Source organism: Myxocyprinus asiaticus, chromosome 13 (assembly GCF_019703515.2).
Source record: "Myxocyprinus asiaticus isolate MX2 ecotype Aquarium Trade chromosome 13, UBuf_Myxa_2, whole genome shotgun sequence".
Taxonomy (NCBI): Eukaryota; Metazoa; Chordata; class Actinopteri; order Cypriniformes; family Catostomidae; genus Myxocyprinus; species Myxocyprinus asiaticus.
In genome coordinates this window covers 3,129,019-3,154,147 of record NC_059356.1, presented here as the reverse complement: position 1 = coordinate 3,154,147, position 25,129 = coordinate 3,129,019, and the positions used below count along the sequence as shown (strand labels likewise).

Here is a 25,129-nt window from a genome sequence, read left to right as displayed (position 1 = left end):
TGTTACATTTCCCAGATCTGTGTACTGTTATTGTTATCTAGAGGCATTTTCATGTTTAATGAATGTGTAATATACTTTGTATCCAAACACTAAACTAATATTAATTTGTACCAGTTTTTATTATATTTTTGTTAGTTTTGGAGTCATGAAAATGTATTTTATTTAGTATTTGTTTATCTAGTTATGTTATTGACATGTATGAAACTCGTTCTACTGACTTTCATCGACTCTCTTTGTACAAACTGTCATATAGGTAGGGGTCAGTGAACTTTTGTTATAGGTGTGGTCTCGTATAGGTCTGTTCTGCGAGGTCACCTGGGGTGGTGTGGTTAAACATCACAGCATAGAAGTAAATCAAGATGTTATGAAGGGCACATGTAGTACACAGTACAATATAATTATGCTTTCCAACATCAGAGGACAAAGATCATATTCATCAGATTGAACCAGAAGATACAATGATGTGCACAATCTTAGGACAACAGCTCTCCACCTTATACTGACCCAGAGCCAGTAGGGTCATGTGGGAACGCCACATCACGCATAACACGTCCTACATCAATTGCCAGGTCACCTGTTTAGATCCTCACCTGAGGCTGCAATTAAAACCACAAAAAGTCTAAAACTGCTAGATCTACAGAACATAGAAAATAGAAATGCTGCTCACAGTAATACAATTATATACAGTATATAGTGAAATGCTTCTATTTAGCAGTTTTCATAAATGAAATTATCAACAGAACTCATTTTGAGAGCACAGCCATGTGCAGCTCACATATGTTGGCCATTTATTTGATTAGTGATTAACTAGAAGCATTGCTGAATCTCAAATATTTCTTCTTAACTTTATTTTACATTTTTTCTAAAGTGTTTGTTTATTTACAGGTTTAAATAATAATCAAAAAATCCCATATTTTCAATGTAGTCTTTGACTTTTGAACCCTGCTGTATAAGATGTCACCAAGAGGTCAATGCTCAGAATTATCCATTTATTTATTTAATGCAAGCACAGTCCATCTTGCCATCTCAAGACATGGCAAGAATCCAGCATCACTCTTAGAAGCTGTCACCACCAAATAGTAAACTGATACTGTTATAGTAGTTCTTTGTATTTGGTACAGACTGACTTTCCACGAAGGAAAGATTTCTTTGATATTTCAAACGTAGATGTTTTGGCAACAAACATAAGATATGAGATTATGTAAAGACTGGCTATTGCACATTTACTCTTAATTTTCTTATTTATTTGTATACACATGTTCTAGTTAAAATCAGGTGCCCATGAATTAAAATCTTTAATGTAACAATAATATAGAGGGAGGAAACAAACACTCTTAATCATGCTTTGAATTTTTTTAATCAATACAAATATGATTGTGTGGTTTGAAATGAGAGCTGTCCGTGACAACATACTGTTCATCTGCCTTTTTTACTACTAGTCTAGTCATATTTGAAAAGTTTGATCCAATTTATTGTCCTTTTGTGCGTGTTTTTTTTATTTCAAATCTGCAGATTTAAACACTTCAATGATTATCATGTTTTCAAAGTGTTTATTTCCTTGTCATCACATCCATCATCAGATGAGGAGATATTACACCTATCATGCATTAAAGTCACTTTCATCATAAACAGGATTGACGAAATGCACTCCTGACTGGGTTAGGGAGATCGAGTTCATAGTCTCTGTCCCGTACAGCCCTGGTTCACTCTGCAACATTGTCGACTTATCAAACATGGGGTTGTCAAAGCCGTGGTCCAAGGGGCCACCCAGTTCCCCAATATCAGTATTGTTCTTCCAATTGCTGAGGGAGGGGATGCTGGGCAACCGAGGCATCTTAACAATGCCATGGCGGTAGAGGACATAAACGATTGCTAGTAAAGCCACCACAACTAGGGAGCCCAGTACTGCACCGGCCACAACCCCTGCACTGTTCCCGGCTACCTCGCTGCTAGACGCTCCTGAGGATGCCTGGAACTCTGCACTGTTGATGCCGAGGTTCGAGCCGTGGTTGTGCACATCCTTCACTATGTCACGAGCAAGAGCTTCTGCCAGTTTCCCAACATCCTGACCCGTATTCTGGTCTAGAAGCAAGACCTGGATCTCTTGAGTGGCTCCAAAAGGTATCACTCCCAACAGCCTCTGCTCTTTGGACACTTTTGACATGGCCAGCTGTATAGATTCATACTTATGCAGGCTGAGAAAGAGATGCTGAAGCCGTTGGCGGTATGACTCAAAGTTGAAGTTAGAAGTGAACTGAATGTTTACAATAGCACCACAAACACTGCAGCAATGTCCTACTGGTTGCAGAGGGTTCTTGCAATCCAACGACTCACATATGACATTTGCACAGATCTTGTCCCGATTTCTGGAGTTATCGCAGACGCATCCAGTGACATCAGAACAACCTGGACCACCAACGCTAAGTGACGAGGAACCATGGAACTGCAGCTTGCCAGAGGGAGATGACAAGTACTGAGATAACTCAGAACTGCTGGTGAACTTCTTCCCAAGTACAGACACACTCTTCACAGAGCAAACATCATTCGAAGAGATATCCACACGGAATGAGGTGGCCTCCCGAAATACAACGTCATCAAACTGGCATGGGACACTCTCCTCATGGACTGAAAACTGATATGTACCTTGGTGCAGGTCATCAAAAGTAGTGGCAGCCACCCATAGCGATGGGTCGAACCAATGGAGAGTTTCACAGTCTTTAAACTCTGCTGTGACACCAGATCCACAACTAGGGTCTCCACTCTGTTGAACAGAAAATCCAGCTCCAGACACCAGAATCAGTTCTCCGTCCATTGGCAAGCTCATTCCAGTGATAGTGTGTGCTGTTTCTACATACACTGAAATTTTCCTTTGAGCTAAAAACGCCACTTGGTCACTGCCACATGGTATGGAGCCTTTATCCCAGTTGGTTGCATTTTCAAAATTGGTGTCCGGAATCCATTGCTTGTAGAGCGCATTAGCAAAGGGTAAAACGCAAAGAACAAGCAGGATGTTGTGTCGAAGAGACATCGTGAAACTTTGAAGAATGGAAAGGCAGACAGACAGACAGATTGACCTTTGGTCTGTTGCTAACATTGGGACTGTCACATGAGTGGCCAAACTATAACTTAGTGAAAAATTCACAAGAGCAATTTTGTGAGTAAAACATCTACTACAATGGCAATAAAGACACTCATTAGGACAACTAAAAATTGAATAGGCCAACCGTTGACCCTCTGTTCAAGTACTGCTGATTGTAGTTTCACAAAAGAGGACAAAAACTGCATTCCACTCCAATCCATATGCCTCCCTCTCTCTGTCTCTTTCCAACACTTTTACTTTTAAAAGTAGTGACACCATGGTTCAGTAATGTAATCAAATTTTAATACCATGGTACTTTGATATCCACCATGGTACTAAAAGCTTTTGCTAACTTCCGACCTAGGGTTCGCAACTTTTCACCACATGGAAAATACGGAATGCATAAGCATTACGACTGCTTCAATACAAGACAAGCATTTTGCTGTCAGACCAAGCATTTCGCTGTCAGGAAGGACAGCGTCTTCAATTCAGGACTCAAAGCCTTTAATATGGGATGTTTCGCCCGTCCGACTGGTGGTGGGGGGACATCCCGGCTAAAATGGGACAGTTGGCCAGGTCAAACGGTAAAGCAAGTAGAGAGAGAAACTACTGAAAAAACTGAATTCTTAAAAATCACTTTTTTTTTCATTTCGGCTCCCACGTGGGTGGATTTCCAAAATGTAGGATGGCAAGAGAAGGCTCGTTCATATTTGTGAGGAAAGCGCTCCCTGATTGGTTAGTTACGATTAGGCATCGGGCTATAGATTCTCCGACCAATCAGGTAGCACTCTCATGATGAATATTACAACATTACTGAATCGTCCAATCAGGTATCACTTTCTTTGTGAATGTAAATGACTCTTCCCCTGCCATCCTATGTTTCAAAAACTCACACTGTCTGACAGATGGCTTCTTTTTGTGTGCGTGTGTTGTGTAGGGTGACCATATTCTGGTTTTCCAAAAAGAGGACACCTTTTTATTTGGCCGGGGGGTGGTGGAATAGGGTTCAAAACAGTGTTACTATAATGCAAATTTAATACAGTGAAAAAGACACTCTATTAGCATAACATATATATATATATATATATATATATATATATATATATATATATATATATATATATATATATATATATTAATAAATTACTAACATTCTTTTGAATAGCCATGTACTAAAATAAAATATTTGATGCCATGAGTGTACCTTCATTTACTATTACTGTTATTTTGAATGGCCATGGAAAATGAAGCTATGTGATAAAAATGTTACCTGGTCGTAAAAAGTAGTCCGTTAATTTACCTGATGAACTTTCACCTTTTGCTGACCCTTTATGCTTCGCAGAGCTAATGTGTGCTTCTAAATCACTTGCACCTTTATTAGCAACTGACACATAAGTGCCAGCTTTACGTGTCATACATTCTGCTTCCCACGGATCTCGACCTGGACAATAGCATGGGAATTGTTTGTGCAAATCTTCTGTAAATTTGCACTTTCGTTTGGGCATTGTTTCCTTTCAGCTGACATTTGCTGCTACTGTCAAACAACTGTTTGATGCCGAACACAACAGCGCTTTGCGTGTTCATGGAGAGATTGACAGGCAGGAGTTTGGCCAATAGTTGCTGCAAGCCTCTTATAATCGACCAATTGGTGTGCAAGAAGGCGGGACTTACAAAGAGGGGTTTAAGCAATGCAAATATGCTCGCACACACAATGAAGTATTAGACCAGATGCACATCATAATGCAACTAAAGCCGAATCCCGGATATTTTCGCAAATTTAGAAATCCCGGCCGGATGCTTTTTTAATTACTTGAACTTGAAACAATGTTTACCCAATTAACAAATTAGTCAGTATTAGTTTTTGCATGGAGATTCAGTGAATTTCACTGGAATTGGTTCCGACTGCTCAGATGTTGGTATCATGACAACACTGCCTACAATGTATATTTAAACTGTCCATGGTAGATCTTACTGTAATAGCGTTATGAAAAAACAGATCTCATGCCATAAAAGTGTGAGCACCCCGGTATACAGTAAGCAGCATGCTCGTATTTAATTCTGCCCAGAGCCAATCTGATTTCAAAGTATATTACTAGCATATGTTATCCTTTGATCTCCGAACAGTCTGTCACTCCCCCAATTGCATATGATCTCTGCAGAATAAGGGGGTAGAAAGACAATTCACACGAAAAGGGGAGGGGCTTAGCGGCCCTAAAATGGGATCTTATTAGGTATGATTGATATTAAATAAGAACTCTTAAGTTGTAATTTATCACTATTTAATTTCAATTCACTGGCTGTTAAAGTTTCTCAGTGTCATTATTCAGGTGTAAATTATTTAAGCAAAAAAAAAAAAAAAAAAAAAAAAACTAGCGTTCTAGTAAGCGTTTTCAATTGAAATATGTATTGTATATATTGACTTGGATAAATCTCCATCTGCATGTATTGTAAGTTGATAAATATAAAAGCGTAAGCTAAATGAATCAAATGTAACTGCAAATAGCTACCATAAGTAGTACTGTGTTGACGGCGTGGTTACATGTTATTTCTTACTTTTCTCAGCGCTGGTAAGGATGGACCCATCACAGCCAATCTGCTTTGACTGGATAAGGATTTTTATATTTATAACGATTTCCTGGGTTTTCATTTGTATAATAGCTATCTCCCCTTTACATTAGTAGATTTAAATGAATGTCTTTAAAGTTCAAATGTTTCCGATAAAAAACAAACAAACAAACATCTCGATAACCGAGGATTCGGCTTCATGAGCCGTCATGCGCCCCCTGGAGGAACACCATGTTACTACATTACGATATTTTTGACTGGAACTTTATAGGTTGACTGAAATGTGTTTACGTACACGTCAGCAGGAAACGTGATTACCTGCACCAAAATGTTCAGACAGGTGAGTTGACACTGATATTTTCTATTAAGAAATCTTAAAATCATATTATAATGTGATTATTATAATCATTTTTGCATTTTTTTTAAAAATGTAAGTGCAGCGTTCTACACTGTTTGTGGAGTAATAATAGCTTAAAAACACCAAGTAAAAGCTTTTGCACTCGTTTTTAAGTTATAGACTGCAATTATGTTTGTTTTGAAGGATTCTCAGGGTGAAGTGCCATTATTCCATGAGGATGAAAATGCATCCAGTAAATCAAACATCAAGTGAGTTTTTAGATTTTGGAAAACTTAAAAGTTTGTGAACTGAAGAATTTTGATGCCAGACAACAGAATGACGTCGAAAATGTTTTGTAATTGGCTTTAAGAGGTCTAAGTCTGGTTTTTGACTCTCTGAACGCATGTTTTATTAGTAATCTTTTTGCAGTCATGGTAAGTGAATAATTGTTTCTTTTTCGCAGACACCCTCTCGCCTGCTTTTTTCATCTTTTCTTCCGCACAAGTGCCATCATGATCTACCTCTTCTGTGAGTTTCTAAGCCTAAGTTTCATCGCCAACATGGTCACCATCATTTTACTTCTGTCATCTGACTTCTGGACAGTAAAGGTGAGCATTATATCCACCTTTAAAGGGATGTTTGTTTGGGGTGCCTTTTGTAAAATAAAACCTGTTACAAAAACTGGTTCAATTTTGTCCGATTTAAAATATGCTCAGTTTGACAAGATTTGTGTAAATAAGCATTTAATATTTGTTCTTATTTTTTTCAAATCAAAATGTTAAATCTAAGTCTTCAATTTAAATCTAAATGTAAAACTCAAACATACACTGGCGGCCGAAAGTTTAGAATATTGTACAGATTTTGCTCTAATGGAAATAAATTGGTACTTTAATTCATCAAAGTGGCATTCAACTGATCACAAAGTATAGTCAGGACATTACTGATGTAAAAAAACAGCACCATCACTATTTGAAAAAAGTCATTTTTGATAAAATCTAGACAGCAGCCATCACTCCAACACCTTATCCTTGAGTAATCATGCTAAATTTATAATTTGGTACTAGAAAATCACTTGCCATTATATCAAACACAACTGAAAGCTATTTGGTTTGTTAAATGAAGCTTAACATTGTGTTTGTGTTTGTTTTTGAGTTGCCACAGTATGCAATAGACTGGCATGTCTTAAGGTCAATATTAGGTCAAAAATGGCAAAAAAGAAACAGTTTTCTCTAGAAACTCGTCAGTCAATCATTGTTTTGAGGAATGAAGAATATACAATGCTTGAAATTGCCAAAAAACTGAAGATTTCATACAAAGGTGTACACTACAGTCTTCAAAGACAAAGGACAACTGGCTCTAACAAGGACAGAAAGAGATGTGGAAGACCAGATGTACAACTAAACAAGAGGATAAATACATCAGAGTCTCTAGTTTGAGAAATAGAAGTCTCACATGTCCTCAGCTGACAGCTTCATTGAATTCTACCCGCTCAACACCAGTTTCATGTACAACAGTAAAGAGAAGACTCAGGGGTGCAGGCCTTATGGGAAGAATTGCAAAGAAAAAGCCACTTTTGAAACAGAAAAACAAAAATAAAAGGTTAGAGTGGGCAAAGAAACACAGACATTGGACAACAGATAATTGGAAAAGAGTGTTATGGATCTTAACCCCATTGAGCTTTTGTGGGATCAGCTAGACTGTAAGGTGTGTGAGAAGTGCCCGACAAGACAGCCACATCTATGGCAAGTGCTACAGGAAGTGTGGGGTGAAATGTCACCTGAGTATCTGGACAAACTGACAACTAGAATGCCAAGGATCTGCAAAGCTGTCATTACTGCACGTGGAGGATTTTTTGATGAGAACTCTTTGAAGTATACTGAACAAAAATATAAACACAACATGCAACAATTTAAAAGATTTTACTGAGTTACAGTTCATTTAAGGAAATTAGTCAATTGAAATAAATTCATTAGGCCCTAATCTAATCTAATCAATGCGTATGGAAAATTTCTGGGATCTTTTATTTCATCTCATGAAACATGGGACCAACACTTTACACGTTTATATTTTTGTTAAGTGTAGATTAAGAAGTAATTTTTCACGTTATTAATGTCCTGACTATACATTGTGATCAGTTGAATGCCAATTTGGTGAATAAAAATACAAATTTCTTTCCATAAGAGCAAAATCTGTACAATATTCCAAACTTTTGGCCACCAGTGTATATTTTATTTTATAATTTGTTTTTCACTATTTAACTACATTTTAGCTTTTTTTTAATTTATTTACAGATTCCACGTAGCCTATTCTGTCCATATAATTTCATATTGCATGTGTAATTATGAGTAGACTTGTCATGTCAGGTACACATTTTAACACAAAATTCACAACATTGGAACTTAAAATTTAAAATACAATCCCCACATCTCAACATTTAAAGGAATGTTCCAGGTTCAATACAAGTTAAGCTCAATCGACAGCATTTGTGGGATAATATTGATTATCACACAAATTAATTTTGACTCTTCTTTAAAAAAAAAGCAAAAATCTGTGTTACAGTGAGACACAATGGAAGTGAATGGGGTTGACTTTTGGAGGGTTTAAAGGCAGAAATGTGAAGCTTATAATTTTATAAAAGCACTTACATTAATTCTTCTGTTAAAACTCATGCTATTATTTGAGCTGTAAAATTGATTAAATTGTCATTTTAGGGTTTGTTGACATTACATCGTCATTGGCAAAGAAGTTGTAAAATTGGATATAGCTTTCCACAGATGCGGTTAGTAAGTGATTTTATCACACTAAAATCATGTTAACACACATTGTTTACTTCTTGTGTCTATACTTTTGAAATAGCATTTTACTGTTTAAAAATTGGCCACATTCTTTTCCATTGTAAGTGTCTCGCTGTAACCTCGAAGAAAAGACGGACGAGTCAAAATAATGTTTTGTGGTAATCAATATTATGCCACAAATGTTGTTGATTGAGTTTAACGTATTGAACCCGAAATATTCCTTTAAGTGCTTGTACTATGTAAAAATTGCAGTGTAGCTGTCAGAATGTGACACTTGTCTGATTTACCGCCGTGCTCGTGGGGAAAATGAACATTCAGAAATCACCCCGCTTACATTTTCATGTGTTGCGCGAAGACATGGATCGGCTTCTTTCAGCTCGTTGTTGAAAATGCATTTTTGCATTATTTTGGGCATTTGCGCTGACTGACAGGATGACATAGAGCGCATGACGTCATTGCCATGGTAACCAGATACATTTCAGCTGATTTGCTGAAGACTAGAATATCAGAGGCAAAAGTGAGAAGGACAATGTGGATATTGCATGCACAAATCAAATGCCATGGACTCGGCTGGACTCTGAAAAAAAATCCAGAGTCCCAAAGGCTCGAGTCCGAGTCAAGTCCGAGTAAAAATGCATCCGAGTCCATGACAAGTCCAAGTCCATTAAAATTGCCTGCATGGAAAAACTGACTCAAACCTGGCCCAAAACCTGATGGTTTGTCGTGTACCGTCGGACTCCGATCGGGTTTAAGACCTCTAAACGTGTGCAGTTCATGTCCCTATTAATAACGTATGATTTTGGATCGGTTTATAATTAAAAAGTAGCCTACTTATAATTGGCCGTGTCAGACATTGTTACAAACTTTTCTTTTGTCTATTTAAAAAATCCAACCAAATTTGCCAAGCGTCCTGTAGCGTTCTTAATCCGTCCTTGAGCCCAGGGGCGTTATTAATTTGCATGCCCTCTAAATGTTTAGCTCAATATTTAGATTTAAGATTTACATTTAGAATTTATATTTAGGATTTATATTAATCATTTACATTTAAGATTTATATTTAGATTTACATGTTGGATTACATTTAGACATTTGGATTTAGATTTGATATTTATTAAGTATTTGTTGTACTATAAATGGATAAAAGTTTATTTATTTTTTTAATGCTTATTTACATAAATCTGTCCAAATTGAGCAGATTTTGTTGTTAAATCTGACAAAATTTAACCAGTTTTTGTAAAATGTTTTATTTTACAAACGGCACCCCATAGGTTTGACATTAAATGTTTTAACAATACACAGTATATTTGATTTAAGAGTTATGGCAGAGTGCAAGATTTCCCATTAGTAACCGCTTTGGTCTGTTTTTCACACAAAGCTATTGTGTGACTTCAGAAGACTTGGAATATAGCACACTATCGTTTATGGAGTTTGACAGATATGCCGTTGTATGCGAAAGAACTGCATAAAGATTCTTAAAAAAAGTTTTACGATGAATTTTCTCCTGTGGTTGTATATGAGAATGTGACGGGGCGGCTGCTGGTCGGTTTGAGATGGTGGAATCAGGTAAATGAAGATGGAAGCAGTCACTGGATGTTTGAATCCAGAACGGTGAGGCAACAACTTTACAATACTGCAAGAAATGAACACATTTGCCACTTTTGAAGGTGACCATGCAATAAAAAGTCATGTTTATGATAGACAGTAACAATACTGAGGTAATGTACAACTTTATAGCTAACTTTTATCACAACTCATTTAAAGTTTAATGATCATGTTTGGTCACAGTCAGTAAAAACATGCATGACACATTCAGTTGTGTAATTATTTAAGAGAGGGATGTGTGCTCTTTTGAGTCAGCTGGCTCAAGAGAGCACACATCCCTCTCTTAGGGGTTTTATGTTAATGTTTAAATGTTAAAGGAATAGTTCAACCCAAAATTGTGTCACTTACCCTCATGTTGTTTCAAACCTGTATTTTTTTTCAATGGAAGAAACTAGAAGACACTTTTGAAGAATCATTTCACGGCTCTTGCCATACAGCGACTCGTTTTTAGTGAATATGTCTGTCATGCTTTAAAAAGGACAAAAAAACAAACAAACAAAAAAAACACCATAAAAGCACCATAACACATCCTGAAAGTAGTCCATGTGATGCTTTATATGTACGATCGTATGATCTGAAGTCATACGACTGCTTGGTGTGTGAAACCAATGAAAATCACGTAAAGTATTAGAAGAGCTTTGGCGAGGGGAAGAACAACTTCAATTTTGGTGTGTTCCTTGAAAAAATAAATCTATCACATGAATTCAGAAGACTTCGAATGTAGCACTTGAGTTGATACTTTTGCTGTGCTTTGACCACAGACGAGGTCACTATGAACTACCGTTGTATGGCAAATGCTGTGTGAAGATTCTTCATAATTTCTCTATTTGTTTTCCACTGACAAAATAAAAGTTTACAGTTTTGGAACGACATGAGGTTGAGTTATTAATGACTGAATTTCCATTTTGGATGAACTATTCCTTTAATGCTTTTGAAATATTTCCTTACAGGAAGGCAGTAAAAGCATCATCTCAAGCTCAGAGTCAAAGATTTTTTGGTTTGGTCTGATCGTGTGTCCAGTGTTTTGGGTTTTCTTCATGTTTAGCACTCTTTTGGCCTTCAACATAAAGTGGCTGGTGAGTATTTGAATGCTCTAGAGTCAGTTTGCTTTGTAAAACTGCTGACCGGTTGAGGAAGTGACATGTAACCCTCCTGTTGTGTGTGCAGGCGGTTGTGATCATGGGAGCTGTCCTGCAGTGGGCTAACCTCTATGGGTATGTGCGATGCAAAATTGGTGGTGGATCCAAACTGAAGAACATGGCGACAAACTACTTTGGTCTTCAGCTCTTCAAAAAGGTTACATTCAAATTTAGTTCAGCAGCATCCCTCCATATTAGCTGAACTACGGTTTATTAACTGTTCTTTTTTTCTCACACAGGTAGTAAACAAACCAGACAGACCCTAATTTGACTCTGCCTGGTCTAATTTACTAAAAGAAGATTTTTTTTCCTCTTTTGACTGGCTATGCTGCACTGTAAAAAAAAAAAAAAAAACCATTAAAAAATCCTGTTGTTTAAAAAAAACAACAACAAAAAAAAACTGGCAGCTGTGGTTGCCAGAATAATTATGTAAAAAAATACAGGAAAAATTTAAACAACTTTACAGAACAACCTGTAAATGTTACAGTTTAAAACTGTTGTAATTTACATGACCATGCTGGCACTGTAAAAAAGAAAAAGAAAAAACAAATCTGTTAAATTTACAGTAAAGAATTGCATAAACTTGATATTAACCTTCTGAAACTGTAAAAATCTGCTTTTTACTTTATAAGGTATTTGTTATTCACTGTAAAAATTACTAAAGAGCACATGATGACATGAAGTTCACCAATAGTGGCTCTTCCAGGAGCAATGACCAATAGACATGTAGAGACAGTGCTCAATGTCACTCACACAAACACTAAACACCATCAGGGTAACACATGTGAAATTAAAATAATGTAATAAACATTAACTAAACTACATTAAATATAAAACAGAACTCCCCAAAGTACATACCTGATATTAAAAATAAGAAGAAACAAAACTATATGATTGGTCATGCAGGGAATTGTGGGAACGCCCGATTTATTGTTTTTTACTGTAATTTTAACAATAATTTACTGTAAAAAGTACATGTACTCTCTTTTTAATGTAAATTTTTACCATGAATTATACAGGAAAATCATACTTTTTAAATATTATTGTAAAAACTACTGTATTGTCTTAAAATATATAAAAAATGTTTACTGTATATTTTACAGTTATATTGTGTGGAAATTGGAGTAAAATTTGTATAGAAATTTAAAATAAAAAAATAATGAAAATACTGTGAGCAGTAATCTTAATAATTAAGATTAAAAGTAATAAAAAATATTTTTGTCAATAATGTGATAAATCCACACAGGATGTGCGTTCCTTCAGTTGGCCCACAGATGTCTCTATTGCTATATTTATTATTATTATATATTTTATATTTTTTTCTGTTCAAAATCAAATTAGTCAACATTAGTATTAGACTATATTTGTCAAGTGTATTTTTTATTTATATATTAAATTACACAAATTATTTTCTTTTTAGTAACTTACTAAAAAAAATTATTTAAAAGCAGAAATTAGAAACGTGAGCAAATCAATATTTAGAGTATATTATTTTTGTTATTAAATATAAATATATAAATGTATATATTTTTTAAATTAAATATTTATATAAATATATAAATTGTTTAGTCACAGAATGGAAGGACTGACACATCCACATAAGTACAGTATGCTGATAACAATTAAATATTTCAATTTGCCAGGTGAAAATCATTTAATATCCCTGTTAGAAGATTAAGGATGGCATGTTTGTCATGTGCTGAATTTTGCTCTCATAAAATAATCATCAATTATTGAGCGACTGGTCATGAGTCAGGAGACTTGCATGAATATGCCCATATCTGAATTTTATACTTCATCATTACAACAATGGCACAGTAGCTCGCCAATATTGTACTTGTAAATGTACTTGTTTTGTAGTCCATAACTGAAGTTTGACCAAATCAATAATGACATCTACCCACAATAAAAATGACTTCCCTCATGACAACTTTTGTTAGATTGTCACTCAGAAAAAAAATAGGTAAAAGTTAAAGCATGCACGGGGTTTATGAAGCTACAGAATGAACAACAAACATCAGGCGACATCATGTGCAGCCACTACAAAAATAGGTAATAGTGATATACAGCTTAATCAAAAATTTTGTGCTTGACAAACAAGCAGGGAAGTCCTATTTAAAGTGCAATAATAATAATAATAATAATTCCTTTGACTGTCTGAAGAAACAGCACGGTCTTTTTGTGCTGGTTCCACCTAGTGGCTGGAGTTTTAGTAGAATAATACACCTTTAGGACAGTTTTATGGATGAAGCTACACGTTCTTTGTGTTTATTCTGCCTATTGGCTGGAGTTTGTTTTATATATTATCTTCTGTTGTGTAATTCTGTCTCACAAAATTTGTATAGAAACACTGGACTTGAGCAATCTGACGGCAAAGTTGTCACGGAGATTCTCTTAGGTGTACATGGACTGTTTGAGTTTAGAGGGATGGACGCCAGTTGGCGCTGTCATGCGCTGGATTAATGCGCACGTTTTTCTTCTTTTTTTTTTCTAGGGGATGTTTGGGGTTTGATTGTTGCACTAATGCTGGAATGTGGTCTTTATAATCTTGTTTTTGACACACAATCTATTTTTTCTAATATGTCAAAATGTCTAATGTTAATATGAGTGGATTGTCTCTCTCCATGTGGAATGTGAATGGGTTGGGTCACCCCATAAAAAGAAGGAAGGTTATTTCTCTTCTATATCATATTTCTTATGCTTAAGTGTTTCTTCAAGAAACGCACCTTTCCCAGCTGGAAGCTGAAAAATTTGGAAAGATATGGGGTGGGCATTTTTCTTTTTTTTTTATAGTACTGGCTCAAGTAAGAGCAGGGGGATGGAGCTTTAACTTCTATCAAGAGATTATGGGAGAAAGATTTGAACTTGGTATTGGAGGAGGGAGTGTGGGCTAGGATTCTAAAACATGTCAAGTCTGCATCTAGAGATGTAAGGGTGCGCCTTATGCAATTCAAGATTTTACATCGATTCTATCGGACCCCCTCTAGATTGTATAGGCTTGGTCTTAAAGACACACCCACCTGCTGGCGATGCCAATCAGAAGATGGAGAGACAACCCATATTTTTTGGTGGTGTGTTAAGATCCAAAAATTTTGGTTGAGGGTTCAGAGTTGTATGTGTGATGTATTGGGCACTTTTTCCCCAGATTCTGTATTTTAGGAGATGGGGCAGTCATCAATATATATAAAAATTTGGGTTCTAACCAGTGTCATGATCTGCAGACAAACTGTTTTAAGGGGATGGAAGTCGGCTGGAGCGCCCTCATTTCAATAATATTGCACGGAGATGGTGGTGGCTTTCAAGGAAGCATCATGTAGAATGCTGGGGAGTTGGGATTCATTTGATGGGAAATGGGGCAGCTATTTGGTGTTTTTGGAGGGCTCTCAGGGAGGGGCAGTGGAGAGAGAAGTTTAGTTTTAAATGTGTGTGATTTATATATAATGTGTGTGTGTGTGTGTGTGTGTGTGTGTGTCTATAAACAAGTGTGACCACAGGGATGTTGTTGAGAGTCGGGAGGGGTAATAGTGGGGGTTAAATGTTGATTCTGTGTGTGTGTATATATATATATATATATATATATATAATCACACACATATATATGTGTGTGTATATGTTTTGCTTTTCTTTATCTATATGAATCAATAAAAAAATGTGAATCAGAAAAGTTAAAGCGTGAACTTGAAAATATTAAGTAAATTCTACATTTGTTTTTAATTCAAATGTAATAATGAAAGCTCTAGTAAAAATTATTTATGATTATTTGTTACCTTTACCTTTGTGTCATCATCATATCATCCCTAAAGTAGAAAACCTATCATATTGCTAATGAATACATTTCACTGGAAACTAAAATAAGTAAATTGTTCTTAACTTTCAAAGCTGTTGTTCCCAACAGGCACTGGGCTTGAATTATTAATGAGCTTGCATGGTTTCACTATTTGCAAGATTATTTACACCATTTTTATTGTTGATTTTGTTGTTACGTTTGGTAACTTCTTGTTTTATGAAGTCTAAAGTTCACTCAAAATCACCTGTTCATGATCAAAAAATTATCTATTATTTGTAACCCTCATCTTGTTTTGTACACCAAGTGTTGAGGTCTGCATGCACAGCTGCATATTGTGTCCTGTTGCAAGTACTCAAGGTAATCTTTTCAATTAGACTATATAGCATGCATCACTCTTCTATGTAGAAAACTTCCGAATGTCATGTGATTAATTATTAAATGTTTTTATAGAGAAAGAAATAAATGTGCAATGAACTTGTACATTTTTTATTTAAATTTTACTAAGTATATTTAGGTACCATGTACATCAAATTTATAAGTAAAAGTTACTCAAATGTTTACATTTAATATACTCAAAATATTGTCATGAAATTTAGTAGATTTTACTTAATTTTATACTATTAAAATGTACTTTGAGTGCAAAAACTTGCAAAATGAAAATTAAGTAAATCTTAAATCCGAGCTAACTGCAAGTAATTTAGAACATTCATTATGATGCATCCAGTGTAGACAGCTTCAAGCCGCTGCGGCACACTACGTTGTGTCAACAAACAGTGTCAATACTGTTAGAAGGCCTTTTTGTAGAAAACACATGGGTCATAAGGGTATTTGTAAGTCTGATGTTTTTCCTACCTGACCCTCACTACTTTTTCCAAAATAAAAACAGCTAGAAGCGGAAAAAGACAACAGCATCTTAAACCGTGGAAAGATTTAATCTTCTCTTTGGAAATCAACAGTCATGGGTTGTTCTTGTTGACATGCTGGTTTTCCTTCTCTTGAGAACTCCGCTTCTCCAGAACCCTTACTGGCCCTGCATCCCGTCTGGGTCATGTGACCACATCAAACACGGATACAATAATGGACATTCAAAATAAAGTTGTTTACATCCGAGTGGACATTAGACACAAAGACATTAATCAAGCAATAACATGGCTATAGCAAACACGTACACTACTAGTCAAAAGTTTTTGGCCACACGACTGAATTTATGTCTCTCGTGATCTTAAAAAAACCTTGTGTTTTAAAAGCATCTCAGGATGCACCTTGTGAAGTTGCTTGAGAGAGTGAACGGAGTGTGCAGAGCTGTAATCTAGACAAATAAGCACAAAAATACGATTGTTATAATCTGATGAAAAGTTTTGTTCGCTGCATAACACTTCCTAGTTTTAATGACTTTTCTATGTTTTAATGACATATTTTCCAAAATGGTCAAATGGTATATTTAGTAGGTGTGTCCAGTTTAAGTAGTGACAGAGTTGGCTATTAAACACAATGGAGCAAGATTAAACTGTTGTGGGTTATGAAAAACAAGCATCGCATCACAAATAAATTAAATTACATCAAGAGAGACACTTTGATTAGAAGTCAAAGACCAGCATCACCCATCACCATGCTCAACATCAAATGCAAATTAAGTGTCAGAAGCATTTGAAGCTGGCTACTGGACAACAACTGCTATCATGGTATCAACTCAATTGTCTAATCAGACTGCAATTGCACTTTAATCAACTTAAGAACCACTGTATGCAGCACAACAGCACAATTGACTTTTATCTATTATCACCGATATATATCTGCCATATCTAAATAAGACTATATATCGTGAGGAGCTATAGCAACTTCTTTCAAGATATATCTGTCTTGAAAGAAGCCACAGTCACTGCCTGAGAGCATTTGAGGCGTAACAGTGTTTTTGGCACCTTCCAACCAGAGATCAGAAAATCTAGACCCCATACTGGTTTTCTAGAGGTACAACAGGTTTAAAATGGTTCATAATAGTTAAAAGATGGTTTTAGAGTTGAATTTTCACATAGCTAAGGATGAAGTTGAGGTTAAAGTCTTCTTGTCAGAATCATAAATGTTTTACCTAAGACCCTTATAAGTGTGTACTGTATATCCACATTTGGTCCAGTCATGTGAATAAGTCTATTTTATGTGTGTAAAAGTAAGCAACTCAACAAAAATAACCTGCAAACACACTAAAAGAATTTCGAAGAACTCTTTTAAGGTAATCTACACATCTATTTTACCCTTTGTACAGCCACGCTTTTTTAGTGCTAGCATGAAGAAATATTGCGGTCAGTATGATTTATGCTGACGACCCATTGGTTCACTTGGATACTCAGAGGAGTGGATGTGTGACCCTTATCAATGTTGAAAGCATTCCTGACCATAACTTCACACTTTTATGAAAAATGTCTTAATATCATTGTATTAGATAACAAAATATCAAAGCAGGTGTCAAATGCAATCAAATAAATTGTAGGTGTTTTTAAAGTAGTATAGCACAAACACACAGATTTCACAATTTCTTTCAAGGTTTCAATTGATAAAACAATGTCTCTGTTGTTTTAAATAAAGCCAAATAGTATCATGACACTCCTGGGAGAACTTGATGGAAACTCACTTCATACATCCTCTAAAAATCACAGCTTAGAAGTTATCACCTTTTACATTCCAAAATGAAAAGTGCCATTAGTTCTGAGAAAAGCTCTAGCATCATTTGTTTGCAATTGCCACTTGGTTTGGTACTTTCTAATGTAATTAAATTCATACATTTTAATTGTGACTTAAGTGTCCAAATGCTTTTGAGGCCACTGCATATCCAATAACTTAACAAGTTTTAAAAGGGTTTTCTCAAGAGCTGTCACGGCATTTGATTAGTTGAGTGATTTGTATTCTGTAATATGTCTTAATTCCGACTGACATCATGTACATTATCACTTCATGTGTCAACGCAGCTCATTAATTAGGCTTAAGTTATCAGACACCAGATCCAAGTAATGAAAACAGATTACTTACAAACTCTTCTGTGTCCCGACAGGTATATAAATCCACACCTAAGAGAGTTTAAAGGCCCTCTTATAGGTGAGTCGCAGACTTTCAAAGCCACCTTTGACCCTAGGGTCAGTCAGAATTCTTAGAATCTCAGCATTAAATCCTTTCAATAACCTCTGTATACCTCTTTGGCAAACAGTGACATTCCCAGAAGTGATCTCATTGGTCAGCTCACTTTACTCTTTTACAACACAGGTTGTTTGTAAGACCATGAATACATTCATCGTCTATTTCTTTCACTAACATTCGATTCTCATTTTTATAAAAGAATCACTCACTTGCGTCATAAAGGCAATAAGCCTTTGAATGCGTCACCCACTGTCTTTTAACAACGGCCAGCACACCTCCACAGCTCACTTTCAGACCTAAAGTCTGAACTAGTTTAACAACTTTACACTTTGTTGTTAATCTACATCAAAAATAGAATGATCCAAAACATATTCTTATGATTTGTTTATATTCATAAACTATCATTCTTTATAGATAGTTTGCATTGATAGCATCAATTTGTATTCAAAATCATGCAGCCAAAGCTGTTGTATAAAAAGAACACAAGCCTGCACACTTATCAGTCATTAGTGACCCTTATTGCAGTTTAATTAAAGGGTCTAATATAAAGCATCATGCATTGTGTCATTATAATGCATTTCCACCAGTAATGCATAAGGTTTGTAGAGATGACATTTCGATCGTTTACCGTTTACATAGAGTCCTTATGCAGTTCCAAATTTGCATTGAGTTCTTTTTCATTCACACATTTACATTAAGTCCTTATACATTTCCATTTTACATTGAGTCCTTATGCATTTTCAGATTTACATTGAGTCCTCATTCATTAACATATTTATATTGCGTCTTTATGCATTTCCAAATTCACTTTGAGTCCTTATGCATTTCCAAATTTATTTTGAGTCCTTTTGTATGTCCAAATTTATATTAAGTCCTTATGCATTTTCCAATATACATTGAATTCTTGTGCATTTTCAAATTTATATTGCGTTCATATGCATATTTTAAACTTACATCGAGTCTTTTTGCAGTTCCAAAATTTACATTGATTCCTTTCGCATTTTAAAAAATACATTGTGTTTATGCATTCTCAAATTTAGTCTGAGTCCTTTTGCATTTCCAAATGTAATGCAAAGAGTTCATAGAAATGTCATTGCAATCTTTTGTTCTGTTACTGTTTACATAATTTATATGTGATGATTTTCACATCTTATCACTTTGGACTCAAGATGGCGCCGAGTATGGCTGCTGCGTTGCGAGCTCCGACACAACATTGTAGTGTTTTGTTTGTTTTGTTTACAATTCTTATGTTTTTTGTCTTGGATGTTGTCTGCCTTATTGTCTATGACAGACAAACAATTTTGGACATTGGTTCTGCAATTACACACCATAAACCGGACTTCAAATTCCTCAGTGCCGACCCGCTGTTTACAAACACACCAGCGGAGCCCTTTGTCTGGGCTGCCCGGCCGTGGAAACGCAAAAGGAAAAGGGGAAACAGAGCTGGCGTTCTCATCTGAGTAAGACGTCGCGCAAATCGACCCCCGCTACCCAGTTTTCTCCATGCACCGAGCAGACAGAGCGAAAGACCTCTCAGATAAAAGCAGAGGTGGTGGTGTGTTTTTTATGATCAACAAATCTTGGTGTGATCAGAGGAATGTACATTCTATCAAGTCTTTCTGTTCTCCTGATCTGGAATTTCTCATGCTTCTGTGTCGACCATTCTAGCTACCGAGAGAATTCACAGCAGTCATTATCTCTGCTGTGTACATCCCGCCACAAGCCGACACAGACCGGGCACTCAAGGAACTGTATGAGATTATAAGCAAGCAGGAAGGCAGCGTTCATTGTGACCGCAGACTTTATTAAAGCCAGTTTCAAATCAGTCGCACCAAAATACCACCAACACATTAGTTTTAACACACGAGGGGACCAGGTTTTGGACGATTGCTACTCTCCCTTCCGGGACGGCTACAAATCCCTCCCCCGCCCACCATTTGGCAAATCGGACCACTCTTCCATTCTGCTTCTGCCCGCTTACAGGCAGAAACTGAAACAGGAAGCACCCACCCTCAGAACGATCCAGTGCTGGTTGGACCAACCAGATTCTGCGCTACAAGACTGTTTTGATCACAAGGACTGGGAGATGTTCCGGTCCACCTCAGATGACGACAACAAGCTTTACACTGATAGCGTAACGTGTTTCATCAGAAAGTGCGTAGAGGACATTTGTCCGACCAGAACAATACGAATCTACCCGAACCAGAAACCTTGGATCAATAGCGATGTTCGTGCGGCACTTGATGCGTGGACCTCCGCTTTTAATTCCGGGAACGCGGAGGAGCATAAACAAGCCAGTTATACCCTCCGAAAAACTATCAGAACAGCAAAACTTCAGTACAGGAACAAGATTGAAGGACAGTTTAACACCACCAATTCTAGAAGCATGTGGCAGGGAATTAATATCATCACGGACTTTAAAGGGAATAAAAACTCCGCCGTGAACACCGCTGCCTCTCTCCCGGATGAGCCAAATACTTTTTATGCTCGTTTCGAGGGAAATAACACTGCCCTTGCAGAGAGAGCTCTCGCGGCCGAAGCTACAGAGGTTAGTTCACTCTCCGTCTCTGTAGCGAATGTAACCCGGTCCTTCCAACGGGTGAATATCCGCAAAGCCGCGGGTCCAGATGGCATTCTGGGCCGCATCATCAGAGCGTGCGCTGGTGTTTTTACGGACATTACGGACACTCTTTGTCTGTAGTCCCCACATGCTTTAAAACATCCACCATTGTGCCTGTTCCAAAGCAATCCAAAATCACTTGCTTAAATGACTGGCGTCCTGTTGCTCTGACCCCCATCATCAGCAAATGCTTTGAGAGACTAATCAGATATGACATCTGCTCTGTGCTGCCTCCATCACTGGACCATTGCAGTTTGCTTACCACAACAACCACTCCACTGATGATGCCATTGCATCTACAATACACACTGCTCTCTCCCACCTGGAAAAAAAGAAAGCTTATGTGAGAATGTTGTTTGTAGACTACAGCTCAGCATTCAACACCATAGTGCCCTCCAAGCTTGATGAGAAACTCCGGGCTCTGGGCTTAAACAGCTCGCTGTGCAGCTGGATCCTGGACTTCCTGTCAAGCAGATGCCAGGTGGTTAGGATGGGCAGCAACATCTCCTCATCACTGACCCTCAACACTGGAGCCCCACAGGGCTGTGTTCTCAGCCCACTCCTGCATTCCCTGTACACACATGACTATGTGGCAACATACAGCTCCAATGCCATCAAGTTTGCTGATGATATGACGGTAGGTCTGATCACTGACAATGATGAAACAGCCTACAGAGAGGAGGTGCACACTCTGACACGCTGGTGTCAGGAGCACAACCTCTCCCTCAATGTCAGTAAGACAAAGGAGCTTGTGGTGGACTTCAGGAGAAGAGATAGAGAACACAGTCCCATCACCATCAATGGAGCACCAGTGGAGAGAGTCAGCAGCTTCAAGTTCCTGGGTGTCCACATCACTGAGGAACTCACATGGTCAATCCACACTGAGGCCATTGTGAAGAAGAATCATCAGCGCCTCTTCTTCCTGAGACGGCTGAGGAATTTTGGAATGAACCGCCACATCCTAACACGGTTCTACACCAGCACTGTAGAGAGCATCCTGACTGGCTGCATCTCCGCCTGGTACGGCAACAGCATCACCCACAACCGCAAAGCCCTGCAAAGCGTGGTGCGAACTGCCAGACACGTAGCTCATTGCTGCTCTCAGGTGCAACCTCGTGGCACAAGGAAGTAACGTCCGACTTGAAACTGTGGCCTTACAATCTCCGTCTCGCTGGACGAGTTGAGATTACTCTGTGTTCAACCGAACACTCTAACGGATCCGAAGGAGACAGCCGAGCAATCCGCATCTTCATCCGTTTGTCTGCAGAAGTGAAGAGATTAAAGATTTCTCTTCCATCTTCAGTCAAGTCGATATTTCTGAGTTCTCCGCCAGCCCACCGAGAATCAACAGCTGTGCCCGCCGACAGAGCAAGGAAACGGCCTCCTGTCACCACACGAGCCTCAAGGAACCGGGTCGGAATTAAAAGACGGAGGGACACACATTCTAGCTGTGTCCTCATGCGATTTAAGTAAGAGGTTTATGTCTGGGCAGAGATAGAATATTATAGTGTGTTATTCTTGTGTTTCAAGGTTTTTGCTTGTACAGTTTATGGACCGCCATGTCCACTCATTATTAATACTCAGGGTATTAATTATCACGAATTTGTTTTGCTGTATTATGGTCCAACCAAATTGGACTGTTGTGCATTTTCGCCATCGCGGGTGAAACCGGCAAACTGAGTTCATCCATTAAAGAGTCAAAGAACGCGGGACTCTTACGAGCCGTCCACCTCCTCTCTGAGCGATAAACTAACAGCTGCTTTCTCTCCCACGATCGCGAAATCACTTTATTCTCTCTCTCTCTCTCGTACTAACCACACACACACACACACACACACACTCGCTCTCACACACACCCTCATGTGTTATAGAATTATTTTTATTTCCATATCTAATCATATCACTGTTTAGTTTGAAGTTGTAAGTCGGAAGTTTATTGACTGCATTGTATTAATTATTAATTGATATTACTGCATAAATAAACTTTGTTTATATTACAAAGAGAAGTGTTTTGGTTTGTTTTGCATACGCCTGTGTCATGCTGACGGGATGACAGTGCTCGGATTCAAGCCTTCATTCATTGTTTTTTTCCCGAAAATCAATATTCTTCGGAAGTCGATTTTCCTAAGAAAACAATCTAATATTGAGACTGTTATACTATCTGGTTATTAGTCCCTGATTCCAGGGTGGTGCCCCGTCAATGTTAATCCTTATTAATATTCTATTGATTTTTGATAATTGATAATTATCTTTGATGATTGTTGAATTTGAATGATCAATAAGCTAGTGTTAATTTTAATTAATGTTTCATCAATGTTAACAATTAATGATTATCTTTGATAATTGTTGATTTAAAGGATTAGAAAAGCTAACATTGATTCTCATCAATGTTCTGTTGATTTTAATAATTAATAATTATCTTTGATAATTATTAATTATTGCTAATAACCAAACTTGGTCCTAAACGTAGCACACTACATTTACTGGAGCCCCATATGAGGTTTTAATGAGTTAGATTCAATTAATTAATTTAAATATTAATTAATAACTAAAGAAATAATTATTAATTATTTCTGATAGTAACACTGATCTAAACAACCAGTAAAGCCCTACACACCGGACTGTCATAAATTATATTATTATTATATTATATTCTCTTTTTAACAACACACTGGCAACTTACTATCAACCGACAGCCTGAATGTCAACACAGTACAATACAACCTACTGTACATTTTATATATACTATATATACTTTTTTTAAATTGTATAATATGTATTCTATATTGTGTGTATTGTATTCTGTACATTGTATGTTATTATTTGTATATTGTGTTTTTATGTGTGTATTAGATTTTAAATTGTGTTGTGTTAATCTGATGTTTGTTGTAAATTGGTAAATGTCTCCACTGTCACGACTACTTTGTTGCTCGGAACTGCACCCAAGAATTTCACACACTATTGCACTTGTGTATATGGTTGTGTGACAATAAAAGTGATTTGATTTGATTTATCACCACAATTGACAAATCAGAAATGATATGGCTTATCTCTAGTCAATCTTATAAGATTTCTTTGGGTGTGTCCAATTTGGATAGGTAAATTTGCTTATCTGGAGCGCATCCTTATCTTTGCATTTATGCTTTGCAGGACCTTTGTGTTGTCATTATGGTGATGGTCTGCACAAAGTCATTGGAGAGGTCACATTGGTAAGATGGTGCAAGGTGAGTTGAATTTTACAGGTCTGATATGAAATCATTATGAAACATCCTTGAGTTTTTTAAATATTTGAAGGCTAGGGTATGCTACCGTGCCATTCATTCACCCTGTGTACACTGTTAAGCTTTATGTACACATGGTAAATGTAGTGACATAATAGACTTAATAAAAGGTGAAATCCATGATTACTGTTTGCACTAATTTTCAGGTGCATTTCCTGTCCACTTTTATCTTGAATAGTGACTATTTTTTAAACAGTGTTATGTGTGCAAACGATCTTTGCCAGGAATATTACAGAACAGCCATATTCCTTATAATCCATATACTTACCTGGTGGAGGAAATGCAATGACCAGTTGGGTGCTTCATCTAGGGTGTGGTTCAACTATTGCACTCCAGCTGTGTTGATTTCTGCAAATATTCCAAATGTGGGAGTCTCGACTGCATAATTTCTGCACTGTAAAATCCAATTAGTTGACCTTACTTTGAAAAAGCATGCAAACCGATTGCCTTAAATAAGTGTACAATACTTATAGTAGACTAAAGTTAAGTGGAGTTAAATATTTAAGTACAGTTAACCAGTGTTAACACTGTGTTTGCTACTTTTGACATTGCGGTGTAGTGGTTAAGGCTCAGGGATGGTAACCAGAAGGTTGCCAGTTCGTTTCCCATAAGAAACCAGACATGAGCTTACACCATCGTTCCTTTGATTAAGCTGCTTAAAGACCCAAGGTTTTGAGGCTTTTATGCTGTGTTCCATTCAAAGTCAGTTGTGGAATATTCCTACTTGATATATCCTAGTTCCGACCATAAAGGCATTTCATTCCCTGGCAATCACAAAAAGAAGAGAGGGTCTGCACT

At 37.0% G+C, this 25,129-nt stretch overlaps 2 protein-coding genes and 1 non-coding gene across 3 annotated transcripts; 2 read left to right on the top strand and 1 right to left on the bottom strand.

Annotated features, from left to right (window-relative positions):
* Positions 1-1,222: 1,222 nt before the first annotated feature.
* Positions 1,223-3,028, bottom strand: LOC127450342 (protein amnionless-like). The gene has a single exon (XM_051714392.1). It carries the CDS (start codon positions 3,026-3,028, stop codon positions 1,601-1,603), a length of 1,428 nt encoding a protein of 475 aa, XP_051570352.1. The 3' UTR covers positions 1,223-1,600.
* Positions 3,029-5,947: 2,919 nt separating this feature from the next.
* Positions 5,948-15,139, top strand: LOC127450418 (Golgi apparatus membrane protein TVP23 homolog B-like). The gene is made up of 7 exons (XM_051714527.1): positions 5,948-5,984; positions 6,186-6,250; positions 6,445-6,589; positions 10,295-10,384; positions 11,329-11,454; positions 11,546-11,674; positions 11,757-15,139. The coding sequence occupies exons 1-7, from the start codon at positions 5,973-5,975 to the stop codon at positions 11,781-11,783; spliced, it is 594 nt and encodes a 197-aa protein (XP_051570487.1). The 5' UTR covers positions 5,948-5,972; the 3' UTR covers positions 11,784-15,139.
* A 9,452-nt stretch (positions 15,140-24,591) lies between these two features.
* Positions 24,592-24,754, top strand: LOC127451040 (U1 spliceosomal RNA). The gene has a single exon (XR_007899050.1). It is a non-coding gene; the product is annotated as a U1 spliceosomal RNA (small nuclear RNA).
* Positions 24,755-25,129: the final 375 nt, after the last annotated feature.

Excerpts from the sequence above, each read along its gene's own strand:
- LOC127450418 (XM_051714527.1), top strand. Across the intron at positions 6,590-10,294 it reads CTGACTTCTGGACAGTAAAG|AATGTGACGGGGCGGCTGCT; the intron begins GTGAGCATTATA and ends GTTGTATATGAG. Across the intron at positions 11,455-11,545 it reads CCTTCAACATAAAGTGGCTG|GCGGTTGTGATCATGGGAGC; the intron begins GTGAGTATTTGA and ends TTGTGTGTGCAG.
- LOC127450342 (XM_051714392.1), bottom strand. The coding sequence starts at position 3,028 with ATGTCTCTTCGACACAACATCCTGCTTGTTCTTTGCGTTTTACCCTTT.